This window comes from Brassica napus, chromosome C9, assembly GCF_020379485.1.
Source record: "Brassica napus cultivar Da-Ae chromosome C9, Da-Ae, whole genome shotgun sequence".
Classification (NCBI taxonomy): domain Eukaryota; kingdom Viridiplantae; phylum Streptophyta; class Magnoliopsida; order Brassicales; family Brassicaceae; genus Brassica; species Brassica napus.
Genome location: NC_063452.1, coordinates 40,842,602 through 40,855,230, shown reverse-complemented (window position 1 = coordinate 40,855,230; position 12,629 = coordinate 40,842,602). Strand labels below are relative to the sequence as shown.

The following is a 12,629-nucleotide window of genomic DNA, read 5'->3' as shown; positions in this document are numbered from 1 at the left end:
ACGGGAGGTCTGTAAAGCTTGATATCTAAGCATCTGTTTTAGCTTAGTATGCAATCAAGCAGGGGGAGAATGGTGATATTCTGGTACAGAGGATGCATATCTCATGGGGGAGAAAAGCATGGTGTGGTGCACATCTCGTGGGGGAGAAAGGCACATTTGGTATGAAAGTTTCCAGGTGAGGAACGTGGTTGCTGAACCAGAAGAGTGTTGTGCTTGATCGGCACACAAAGCTAAAAGGGGGAGATTGAAGATGTAAGATGTCTGCCCTGAAGTAGTCGCTGACGTAGTTGCTGAAGCAGACGTCGGGTTAAGTGGTGAAGACCATGTGGAGTCAAGATGCTGAACAGGAGTCGTGTAGACTTGGAGAGCAAGGGAGTATCTTGGAGATATGGAAAGAGGAATAAACTTGAGGAGCAAGTTTATGACTTAAAGAAACAGGAATAAGTGAATTCCAAGAAAAGGAAAGTTGCACTTATTGTTATGGAAGATGTCTATACATGTTGCATTGGAGACTATGGTTTCGGGAACATGGAGAATAACTATAAGATAGCTATGGGGTCGTCTGTATAGAGACAGAGACACAGAGGCTGATCTTATAGAAAGAGAGAGAAGCTCTTGGAAGTGTTCTGGGTCGTGCTGAAGCAGTGGCTGAAGTACTCGACGGAAGAGAGACACAAGCGGGTAGCTTAGGAATCTTTCAGTAGCAGTTGTTAGGGTGTAACAGACTGTGTAAAGCTGATTAAGCAGAACTTGTAATAGAGTGTACAAAGTGATTTCTAATAAAGATTAAGGGTTGCTTGTAGTTGTTTGTCTCTTGATTTATCTTCTGCATTACCTTATTGTGGTGTCATCTTTGCCCTAACAGATTTGTTGTTATTAAATACTAAAGTGTAATTGCTTGTGTAATTGCTTTTGTTATATATCAATTTATTTGAATAAAAACAAACATCATATCTTTATTGATTTTATAAAAGAGTAGTGTTTCTATTAATGTCAAACGGTTATCTTTTTGGCCAAGTACTCTTTGGGGAGTTATTGGTTTAAGAATTCTTTAAGGAATTATAAAATTTTAAGAATCAATTGTTATTGGTTTATGAATTTTTAAAATCTTTCCAAAATCCATTGTTATTGGTTTAAAGAGTTTTAAATTTCATTCAAATCTTTTGTTATTGAAAAAATTTAGTTTTTATTGATTTTGCTATTCTATTAAATTCTATGGTTATTGAGAGCTAAATTCGTTATATTTTTACTCATAAACCTAGACTTTGAAAACATCATATCTGCTCATAAGATTTCTGAAACCTGTGTAGTAATAAAAACATTCACATACCGTATGATATATTTTTCTGGTTTGACATGTGATTTTCAAAAGATCTCTTTGTCGGTTAGTTTCGTATTTGGTGTGTTCAAACATAATCTTTCGTTTGTAAGAGTGATGCCTCAAAAAAAATGTCAATGAAAATATGACTTATAAAAATCTGTCACGTAATATGAAGAATAAAATGACTATTTTCATAATAAAGCAAAAAGAAAACCATAACACAAAGAATCAATACTATAAAATGCATTTGCCCCCAAATAATAATACACTAGTGTCTCATGGAGATTCATTGTTGAAAATTTCTACAATATTTTGTATATTACATTAGAAGGAGAAACATTTTGAAAACATACATTGTGCAAATACTTAATAATCAATAACAATCAATAGAAATCAATACAAAATATTTGATAGAGATTTAGAAAACATTTGTTAAATCTACTAAACTTTTAAAAATCTGTCAACTTCTAAAATCACTAAACTCTTTCCAAATTCTGGTTTCATAAGATTTCTGAAACCTGTGTAGTAATAAAAACATTCACATACCGTATGATATATTTTTCTGGTTTGACATGTGATTTTCAAAAGATCTCTTTGTCGGTTAGTTTCGTATTTGGTGTGTTCAAACATAATCTTTCGTTTGTAAGAGTGATGCCTCAAAAAAAATGTCAATGAAAATATGACTTATAAAAATCTGTCACGTAATATGAAGAATAAAATGACTATTTTCATAATAAAGCAAAAAGAAAACCATAACACAAAGAATCAATACTATAAAATGCATTTGCCCCCAAATAATAATACACTAGTGTCTCATGGAGATTCATTGTTGAAAATTTCTACAATATTTTGTATATTACATTAGAAGGAGAAACATTTTGAAAACATACATTGTGCAAATACTTAATAATCAATAACAATCAATAGAAATCAATACAAAATATTTGATAGAGATTTAGAAAACATTTGTTAAATCTACTAAACTTTTAAAAATCTGTCAACTTCTAAAATCACTAAACTCTTTCCAAATTCTGGTTCCAATAACCCCCTCCCCCCCCCCCCCCCCCCCCCCCTTATTATCATCTATCAAAATTTTCGGTTCATTAGTTGATGTCCAAATATTAAAAAAAGTGACTATTATATGCAGCTGAAATCATATCAAATAAAATATGCTTAAATATTCGCTAAAATAATTACATGTGAATCGTGATGAAAAAATAAATTCTAAACCAAAAACGATAACTAAATTTCCACATATTTTAAACATACAAATAATATGAATTATTTAGTTTATTTTAAACTATACAAGAAATTATTCATTCCATATTTTTCATATAATTTGTAATTTTCTGTCAAATTTCTAATTATATTCATTTATAATATCTAGCTTTTCCAACCTTCTATCACTGCTTTTAGAATTTCTTACAGAATACTAGAAAGAAATAAGTAAAAAAGGGAGATTTATTTTAGGATGGACGATTTCATAATACAAAATATATATTGCTTCAAATACAAAATAATTAGCCAAAATGAAAAAAAAATACTTAAAATATATGGTTACAATAAATTAGATACATGTAATAATTTAAATGACAAGACCATATATTATATAGTCCAAGATTTATTACCACAAACAGAAATAGCGCATAGAGGAAAGAAAAGAAACTGTACCTTCTCTGCATATAATTGTTTGTAAGCCCCGACCATACATCAACGACACAGTCTCTCTATATGTCTCTTTCGAGTTTCATAAACCTCCCTTCTATGGCGGCAGCACTCTCATCAATCGCCGTAACACTCAAACCACTCAACTGCTCTTTCTCTTCCTCTAACTCTCGCCTCAGTCACCACCCTATCTCCGCCGCCGTTTTCCCACCGTCTCTCAGATTCAACACCTTTCGAAGATGTAAGAACATCACCATCTGTTTTGTCATTGAAGATCAGAAACAAAGCTGTCCCGACATCTTGACGACGTCGAGGCTTGAGAAAGAGGAGAGGAAGAAGTCGGAGAGATTCACTTATCTAATCGCTGCTATGATGTCGAGCTTCGGCATTACTTCCATGGCAATCATGTCCGTTTACTACCGATTTTATTGGCAAATGAAGGTTAAAAAAGAACACAAAAATTCATCAAAATGTTCAATATTTTCCGACAGGATTTTGAAACTGAGACTTGGTTTTTGTTTGGACTTAGGGAGGTGAGGTACCAGTATCAGAAATGTTTGGTACATTTGCTTTCTCAATTGGTGCCGTCGTAAGTTAAAGTTTTGTCCTTAACGATCCGGATGAGTGTATCCGTCGAGTAGTCCGGTTACCATATTTTTTGTAATATCTTTCACTAAAAAATGTTTGGGTTTATAGGTTGGGATGGAATTCTGGGCAAGATGGGCTCATGAAGCTCTCTGGCACACTTCGTTGTGGAACATGCATGAGGTAACTGTTTTTGTTTCCGGTTTACAAAAATAACTTAAAGTGTTCTTTGTGAATTTAAACCGGTTTTTGTTTGGGGTAGTCTCATCACAAACCTCGAGAAGGAGCGTTTGAGTTAAACGATGTGTTTGCTATAATAAACGCGGTTCCTGCGATTGCTCTTCTTTACTATGGATTCTTCAATAAAGGACTTGTTCCGGGTCTCTGCTTCGGTGCGGTAAGTCCTTCTCCTTCTCCCTCTTTTTATCTTCTTTGACAATATCGGAAACGTTATATATTTTGATTGGTCTTTGACTCTTAGAAAACTGTATTTAGTTTTAGTTATCTCACAGAAACCAAAAGAACATGAAACATGGTTTAGTAAAAGTAGATTAAACTACTAAATCAGTAAATTCAACGAAATTTCGTTAGACAGAGATAGGTATATTTAGAATAGTTTATGATTGTCGTAAACTGTAAGATGTTTTCAACGTGACTGAAACAATTATAACTAAATTTATTACATTTAAAATTCATTGACCTGCGGTTTAGCCACGGTTGCATATTGGAGTTTAATTAGCTGACTTTTTTTGTTGAACTAATTTGATGCACTAAAATAAATGAAACCAATGTATACAGAGTTTGAGCTATATAGTTTTGTTTTTTGCACAAAGCTATATAGTTTGTTACAAGTTTGAAGGAATCTATAGAGTATTGCAAAGTGATATTAAGCCAAAAGAAATTATGAGTTACGATTACCTCTATCTATACATGCTTTCCCTTCCTTTTTATTTTTAAATGAATGTTAAATTTTTATTCATAAAAAAAAACCTCTGTACATCCAAGTGTGTCCTTAGCTTAACTTTTTATACAACTTAAACTCTTTATATAATTAGTAAAGCCTATAAAAAATTATATCCTTGTACTAAACCAAAACTGCAATGCTCCTTCCATGCCCTTCAGCCTCTTCGATCTCATTAGGCTAAGCTTATTTCTAACCCCCTTATCAATCAGTTTCTTCAAGGTAACCATCGGCAATAACTTTTCTCCGTGTTTCAATCTGTTTCTCTCACGCCACAGAGTATATATCGCAGCCTGGAAAGCATAATGAATGCAGAACAATCGCCTCTTCTCCATTTTTTCATCAGAAAGCAGTAAAGCAATATCATTCCAACCATTTGAATAAGAATCACCCAAGATCTCTTTAGTGAGATGCTCCCATACCTGAGAAGTATAGGAACACTCAAAAAAATAAGTGATCTCGTGATTCCTCTGCATTCTTGCACAACACACATGTCGTGTCCACTCCTATACTCCACTTAGCAACTCGATCCAGAGTAGAGAGCCTGTTTAGTGTCGCAAACCAAGTTATAAAAGCAAACTTTGGAGTAGCTTGGGAGAACCAAACACCTCGAGTCCAAAGAAGCTTCATCTTCGGTTCTCTTATTAATCTCCAAGTCTCTTGAGTCGAAAAATTATTCTTGAACCCCGAATCTCTTCTCCATAAGCTAGCATCCTCCACCAAGAAGTCCCGATTCTCTCTAACTTTACTCAAATCACTTTCAATATCATTCAATAGCTGCATACGGTGTCTTTTCCTCCTTCTGAAACATAACACAGCTTCTTCTACCGTTGCTTCCCTGCTAATCCCCAAGTCTATGATTCCTCTATCCCCCAGGAGATCCAAGAGAACTCCTCTTTCAGACTAATTATCATACCAGAAAGAGGTGTGCCTCCCATTGCCCACTTCTTCCTATAAAAAAGTTTTGCTACATCTCTCAACTTCAACATCTTTCTCCACATCCAGGATCCAACTTGTGTATTTTTCTTCACTGCCCAGAAACTGTTCTTCTTTAGTAAATTCTCTCGAATCCATTTTCTCCACAAAGAATCACCCGACAGCATTCTCCAAATTAGTTTCAAAACTTATACTTTATTGACCTCTTTAAGATCTCTTATCCCAAGCCCTCCTTCACTCTTCTCTGTGCAGATTTCTCTCCAGGCTACCTTAGCCCCCGTGGTTTTCAGATCAGGCCCCGATCAAAGAAATGCAGAGCAAAGTTGATTCACTTCTTTTATGCATTTACTAGGCAAGCGAAACACAGCAGCCCAAAAGGATACAATACTCATAAGCACTGCTTTGATCAACTGCAGCCTACCAGCGTAGGATAGAAACCTAGATGTACAAGTGTTTATTCTTTTTCTGATTTTCTCTAAAAGCGGCTGATAGTCTTGTCTTCTCATCGATTGAGTCATTAGGGGGAGACCCAAATATCTTACTGGTAGATCACCCTCATCTAAAGGGAAGTATGTTAAGATTCTCATCTTCTCATGATCAGAAATTTCAGCCATATATATTGTGGACTTCTAAATGCTGATTTTCAGACCTGGCCAAACTGTAAACTCATCGAACACTGAGAGGACACCTTCCACTGATTCTTTAGATCCCTCAACAAACACCATAAGATCGTCTGCAAAGCAGATATGAGTGAGTAGGAGAGACTTACAGCGCGGGTGAAATTTGAACTTCCTCTCATGTACCGCTTTGTCTATCTTCCTTGACAGAACATCCATACAAATTACGAACAAGTAAGGGGAAAGGGAACAACCCTGTCTCAGGCCCCTTGGACTCTGAAAGTAACCAGCAAGATCCCCATTAACCTGAACCGAAAACGAAGGACTTGTGATGCATAATTTAATCCAATGGATGAACTTCTCAAGAAATCCTAAAGCCACCAAGCATTTCAGAATAAATGGCCAGTGAACAGAGTCAAACGCCTTAGATATGTCGCTTTTCATTACACATCTTGGGGATATCGATTCCTTATGGTACTCCTTTACCAACTCTGAAGCAAGCAATACATTTTCCATTAGTAATCTCCCCTTAACAAACACAGACTAGTTCTCTGTAACCATCCTCGGAAGCAGTAGCTTAAGACGATTGGCTATAATTTTCGACACCACCTTGTATAAGACATTACAGCAAGCAATCGGTCGATAGTATCTCATCTCCATAGAGTCTATTTTCTTCGGAATCAAAGCTAGAATCGTGGGGTTAACTCCCTTTAGCAGAAAACCAAATATGAAGACCGACTGAATAGCAACTGTAAAGTCATGGGCAATAACTGACCATGTTGTTTTAAAAAACTCACATGGATAACCATCTGGCCCCGGAGATTTGTTGGACGACATAGCAAACAACACCTTTCTTATCTCCTCCTCTGTGACTTCTGCTTCCAACATATTACAATCCCCCCTGAAGTACACCTGAACTCCAAAAGGTCCTGAAGCTCCTCCTCTGAAGTACCTTGATAGTCTGAAGGCTGAAGATTCATGAACTCAGAGAAAAATCTCTCCGCCTCCTTTTTTTATATCAGATTGCGTAGTAACTATGCCTCCATCCTGACATCTGATTTCTCGTATAGTGTTCTGAGCTTGGCGAGTTCTTATAGCGTTGTGAAACGTCTTATTATTTTGATCTCCGACATCCAGTCAGTGCAGCTTTGCCGTTTGTTTAAGGAAATCCTCTTATAGGCTGGCCACATGAAGCCACTTCGCATATGCATATGCTTCGTCTTGAATGGCAATATTGCTAGGACTGGAAAGAGTTTGTTTTTGTTTATCACAAAGAACTTCAAACGCCTCTTTAGCTCTTCTAGTCAGATTACCTAGCTTACCTTTACCCATTTCTCTGATAAGAGGCTTCAAATTCTTGAGCTTCTTGGAGAATCGAAACAACGCTGAAGTGGAGTGGAATAACTTCTCAGTACTATCCCAGTACTTCTTCACCATAGGCATAAAGCTTGGCAAACTACCAATTGCATTCACATATTTGAACGGTCTTCTTATCTTCTCATTAGGCGACCACACTTGAATCTTACATCTCATGTGATCCGAGCACCCTCCTGGCTCAAAAACTGAGTAAGCATTTGAAAACCGCAGAAGAGCGACATCATTCAATAGAGCCCTATCCATTTTTTTACAGACAACTCCTTCTCTCTTATTGCACCAGGTATAAAGAGGTCCCTGATAAGCCATATCCGTAAACTAACAATGAAGAACTACCCTTTGAAAGTCTCTCATTCCTCCCGGCACTCTTCCAAAGTCAGTGAATCCCGAACTCTCTTCACCTTCCAAGATTTCATTAAAATCCCCAAAAATCATCCAAGCCTTGTTTTTAAAACTAGGAGATTTGTGATGATGGCATAAGTCTCCCCACGACACCTTCCTTTCCTCAGACTGATTACTAGCATACACAAAAGTACAATAAAATTCTTCCTCGCCACGAATCCCCACTGAACAAGTAATCATTTGATCAGTTTTGTAAACTGGAGTCATAACTATTGAATCCCTCCACAGCACCCAAATTCTTCCACCTTGACTGCATTCATAATTGGTCATAAGAGACCAATCTCTGAAATTCGACTTCATTATATTATCTACCTTCCTTTTCTTCACCCTTGTTTCCAAGATACAACCAAACTTCATCTCATTGTTCCTGAGCCACTCTTTCACGATGGAATGTTTTAATGGTTTGTTGAATCCGCGCACATTCCAAAAGAAGCTCGACATTATTATTGTTTTCGCCTAGAAGACCTTTTTCCCTTCGGATTTACATCATGAGCTTTAGCCTTCTACGCTCTCTTCAAACCCTTCTTAGCAACTGCCTTACCCTTGTCTGCTTCTTGTTGTTCAAGAATATCATCCTCCAACAAATCACTTTCCAACTCCCTTGTCTGTTCTTGAACATCAACGTCTTCATCTTCTGAAATGCCATCTTCATTTTTTCCGTCTATTGTTTCTTCCTCTTGCTCATCCATTGTTACTTCGCCTTCCTCAATTTCATCCAGATTTAAAACAGAATATTTTCGAAGCTGATCTGATATTCTGCTTCATTTCTCTGTGGGGACTGCACGTGCCCCTACCCACTTTCATTGGAGATAACAACGACCAATTATTTTCTCCAGTGCTTACCTGAGCTTCCTCTATCTCTTTTTCTTCTCTTTGCTTAGTTCCACTTTCTGTAATTGTCTCATTTGTAACCTTCTTCCCATGTTCATCAACTCCTTCTTGCTCTTAGAGTTGTTATCCTCACTTCTGCTCTTTTGAGAACGAGGAGAGCCCTCATTTTTTCTCTTATCTTTCCCATTCATTACACACCTTCTCCGTATGACCCCACTTACCACAGAGATTGCATTTTGAGGGCAACCAAGCGTAGTGAAATCCAATTGTGAACTCTTTTCCATCCTGAAACTCGATCTCTTTTGGCAAAATCTCTGTAACGTCCACATTCACAAAGACTTTAGCTTCCTATAGATTAGTGCACGCTACAGTCTCTGGATGCAGCCTATCAGGAAACCCAACAGTGCTTGTCATAAAACTGAGCCCTTCCCATGAGTACATGTGCAACAGAACCTTCAACAGATGAACCCACATTGGTATCGATATGTCCTCTTGTTTCTCTTCCTCTGTCTTTGGAGTCCATTTAGTGACCACCATGGGAACCCCAACAGTATTCCACATACCCCGTTTTAGAATCTTTTCTCGAGCTTTCGGATTAGAGACCCTAAACCTCATAGTTGTAGCGTTTACTTCATAGATATCCACCTTCATAGACGGATCACCATATCGCCAAATCTTATTAACCACCATATGCACCTTTGCAACATGAGGAGCCAAATCCAGAAATTTCCCAACCACAAAATCTTCCCACAATGGCGTAGACTCCGAAATTACTATCTGGAATATCCACTTTGTGCTTCCCTTTTTTTGTTGATACCTCAACCTTATATTTCTTCAAACTTTTCTTATCCTGAGCCTTTTCAACCCAAGACTGATTAGCTTTTTTCAGAATCGTGCTCTCCTGCTTCCCCTCCATCGTATCACCTTTCCCCACATCCAGATTCACCAATCCTTTCCCCTCCCTTTGACTAGAGTCCATTCCATTTTCTGACCTTTCTGGGTTGGTTTACAGATCTCCCACCTCTTCTAGTAGCTGGCTTTCTTAAAGTTTGGTTTTACACATGGGCAGGGACTAGGAATAACAGTGTTTGGAATGGCCTATATGTTCGTTCACGATGGACTTGTGCACAAGAGATTCCCTGTAGGTCCCATTGCCAATGTCCCTTACTTTCGGAAGGTCGCCGCCGCTCACCAGGTTTAATACCATAATCCAATGGTCTAGTTGACTTTTTCTTAGTTTCGTAATTACTATCTGTTGATCCGGTTTACAATATTAATTTAACAAATATGGTTTTCAGCTACACCACACAGACAAATTCAAAGGTGTACCATATGGGTTGTTTCTTGGACCCAAGGCAAGACCTAACATCCTTTGAAAAGAAAATTATTTGCATGTTATTTTTAATTTTAACACGTGAGTTTGTTAATTTGTATGGTTTGGGGTTGGTTTTGGGATGGTGCAGGAAGTGGAAGAAGTAGGAGGCAAGGAAGAGTTGGAGAAAGAGATAAGTAGGAGAATCAAATCGTACAACAAGGTTTCCACCTCTTAATTGCTTTAGACCCAGTTTTACCTTTTTGTTCTTTTTTCTTGATCTGGTATTATTTGTTGAGTTGAAGTTAATTAAAAAATAAGTAGGGAAGATTCGGGCTAATTGGCCTTTTGAGTTACAAATTTGAAATGACTGAAATATAACAAAGGCCCTTTTTCATTTGCAATGGGTGATTGTTTCTATGATAATAACAAAAACTAGATTTTGATCCAGGCTTTAAAAACGCATGATTATATTTTATTTAACTAAAAAAATGTTTTTACATGATTTATATATTTATATAATTTTACATGATTTATATATTTAAATAATTTTACATGATCTATATATCTATTACTTAACTTAATTTAAAATAAGTTGTATTCTTATATGCTTTATATTCCGCTTCAATACAGTGTGTCTAGGTAATCTTTGAGTTTGTTTATTTAATTATATCGATTGATTGTTTGATGACCAAGTTGATCAAATGAGATATTTAATATCCAATGATTTCTGGAAAGAATTTCTTTGAAAATAATGAATATATTACGAAAGCTAAAAAACGGAATTGGTTAACGAATATACTAGTAATATATTCTCTTATGAATAAAATCGATTTTCATATTAATGATTACTTGATATATATTTTTTGAACTCTAAAATCGATATTCATATTAATGGTTACTAAAAGTTTAATTCAGTTTTTAAAAAATATATTATAAACATCATACAGTGATTAATTGATAAATATTTTACGAACTCTAAACGATCTTTAGATGTATCTTTAGGTGCAATGTGATTGGTATATGCCACTCCTTTTTTTTTTTGTTAATTTTGATAATTCTAATACACAGTTTCGATGGGTCTTATAATTGGTCAAGAGAAATAATTCTTGGCTGCAATCTGATTGATCAGAAACTGCAATGATTCCTATTGGTTAAATATATAGGTTGAAAAATAGTATAAATTATTCCAAAAAAGATAATGGCATTTCTTTGTAAATAATTTGAAAAACGTAGGGCAAAATTTTAATAGGAATTTTTCTTTTGGACAACGAAATTCTATTCTATTATTCAAACTTTTTTTTCAAACTTAAGAAATTCTACTTTAATAGTATAGATACGAAGGTAAAATGTTGGATTTTGAGTGATATATTATACACATGAAATTATCTCCTAGTTCAGTTAAAAATCTTTCAAATCAAATGAATTATAAGAATCTATCAAATTTGACTAATATTCAAATCTTTAATTGAATAACACTAGATTTAAAATTCATCTATTAAAAATATTGTAAATATAAAAATTAATAACACTATATTTTAAAATCTTTTAATAAAGATATTTTAAACATAATAACTAATAACACTATTTTAATAAAAAATTTTAAAAAATTTTTGTCAAGTTTTTATTATAACCATTGGATATAAAAGTAGCATTACAGACTCAAGCCCATTAAAGCTTAATACTATCACATTGCACAGATATGACACATGTTAAAACAAGTGTAGACCAAACCTAATCTCAAACAACACGTGTTAGAGGCTAGGGTCTTCATAGTGCCACCATCGTCTTTTCCGGGATCTTCTCACCAACGCTGCTCAACTGACTTCAATCTCGCTTCCCTACTGCAACGCCGCATCAAAATACTGCTACGGTCTTTCTGTGTTGATCGCCATGGGATATGTCGTATAAGGATTTAGGAAAGTGTGTGTTGTATTCATTCACGTAGAGTAGTATATATATACAAAGTAGATATGCTAAGCTAAAGGGGAATATGAAATAAGTATATAACAAAAAATATGTTCTAGGCATTATTCTATATATCATATATCATTTCTCTATACCCCGTCAAGTTGGAGATGAGATGTTTTGAATCCCCGGATTGAACAAGTAACTGAAAGTAGTAGACGGTAATGCCTTGGTTAGAATATCTGCGGGCTGTTCTTTTGTAGAAATATGTTCACTGGTTATGAGCTTGTCTTGTACAGTGTCATTTACTTGATGATAGTCAATGTCTATGTTTTGTGCGTTCATGGAAAATTGGATTCAGAGCAATGAAAGTAGCAGATTTACTATCACAAAATACCTTCATTGGTTGAGAATGAACAATACCGAAAGTGCGTAGAAACTGTTCCATCCACTTCTGTTCGCGTAAGAAGTAAGCCATGGACCGATTTTCTGCTTCAGCAGATGAAACAGAGACAGTGTTATGCTTCTTTGTTTTCCAAAAGACAAAGGAGTTTCCGAGGAGTACTATATAAGCGCTAAGTGGTCTTCGTGTGAGAGAACATGCTTGCCAAACGCAATAAGCGTTATTTGAAGTGATGCATCAGATTGAAACATAATACTGTGAGCAGGAGTGCCTTTAAGATACCGGACAGTCTGTAAAGCTGCATCGAAATGATC

General features: G+C 35.8%; 1 protein-coding gene across 4 annotated transcripts; it reads left to right on the top strand.

The window, feature by feature from the left end:
* The first annotated feature begins 2,688 nt into the window (after positions 1-2,688).
* On the top strand, positions 2,689-11,831 carry LOC106421466 (beta-carotene 3-hydroxylase 2, chloroplastic-like). 4 transcript variants are annotated; one of them, XM_022705677.2, is made up of 8 exons: positions 2,724-3,427; positions 3,516-3,575; positions 3,683-3,754; positions 3,834-3,968; positions 9,762-9,887; positions 9,991-10,047; positions 10,156-10,227; positions 11,705-11,831. In XM_022705677.2, the coding sequence occupies exons 1-8, from the start codon at positions 3,053-3,055 to the stop codon at positions 11,708-11,710; spliced, it is 903 nt and encodes a 300-aa protein (XP_022561398.1). In that variant the 5' UTR covers positions 2,724-3,052; the 3' UTR covers positions 11,711-11,831. The 4 variants fall into 4 exon arrangements, with proteins under 4 accessions (XP_022561400.1, XP_022561399.1, XP_022561398.1 ...); XM_013862307.3 differs by lacking the exon at positions 11,705-11,831 and having other exon boundaries at positions 2,731-3,427; positions 10,156-10,408; XM_022705679.2 differs by lacking the exons at positions 9,762-9,887; positions 9,991-10,047 and having other exon boundaries at positions 2,689-3,427.
* The last annotated feature ends 798 nt before the right edge of the window (positions 11,832-12,629 follow it).

Excerpts from the sequence above, each read along its gene's own strand:
- LOC106421466 (XM_013862307.3), top strand. The coding sequence starts at position 3,053 with ATGTCTCTTTCGAGTTTCATAAACCTCCCTTCTATGGCGGCAGCACTC. Across the intron at positions 3,428-3,515 it reads GATTTTATTGGCAAATGAAG|GGAGGTGAGGTACCAGTATC; the intron begins GTTAAAAAAGAA and ends GTTTGGACTTAG. Across the intron at positions 3,576-3,682 it reads CTTTCTCAATTGGTGCCGTC|GTTGGGATGGAATTCTGGGC; the intron begins GTAAGTTAAAGT and ends TTGGGTTTATAG.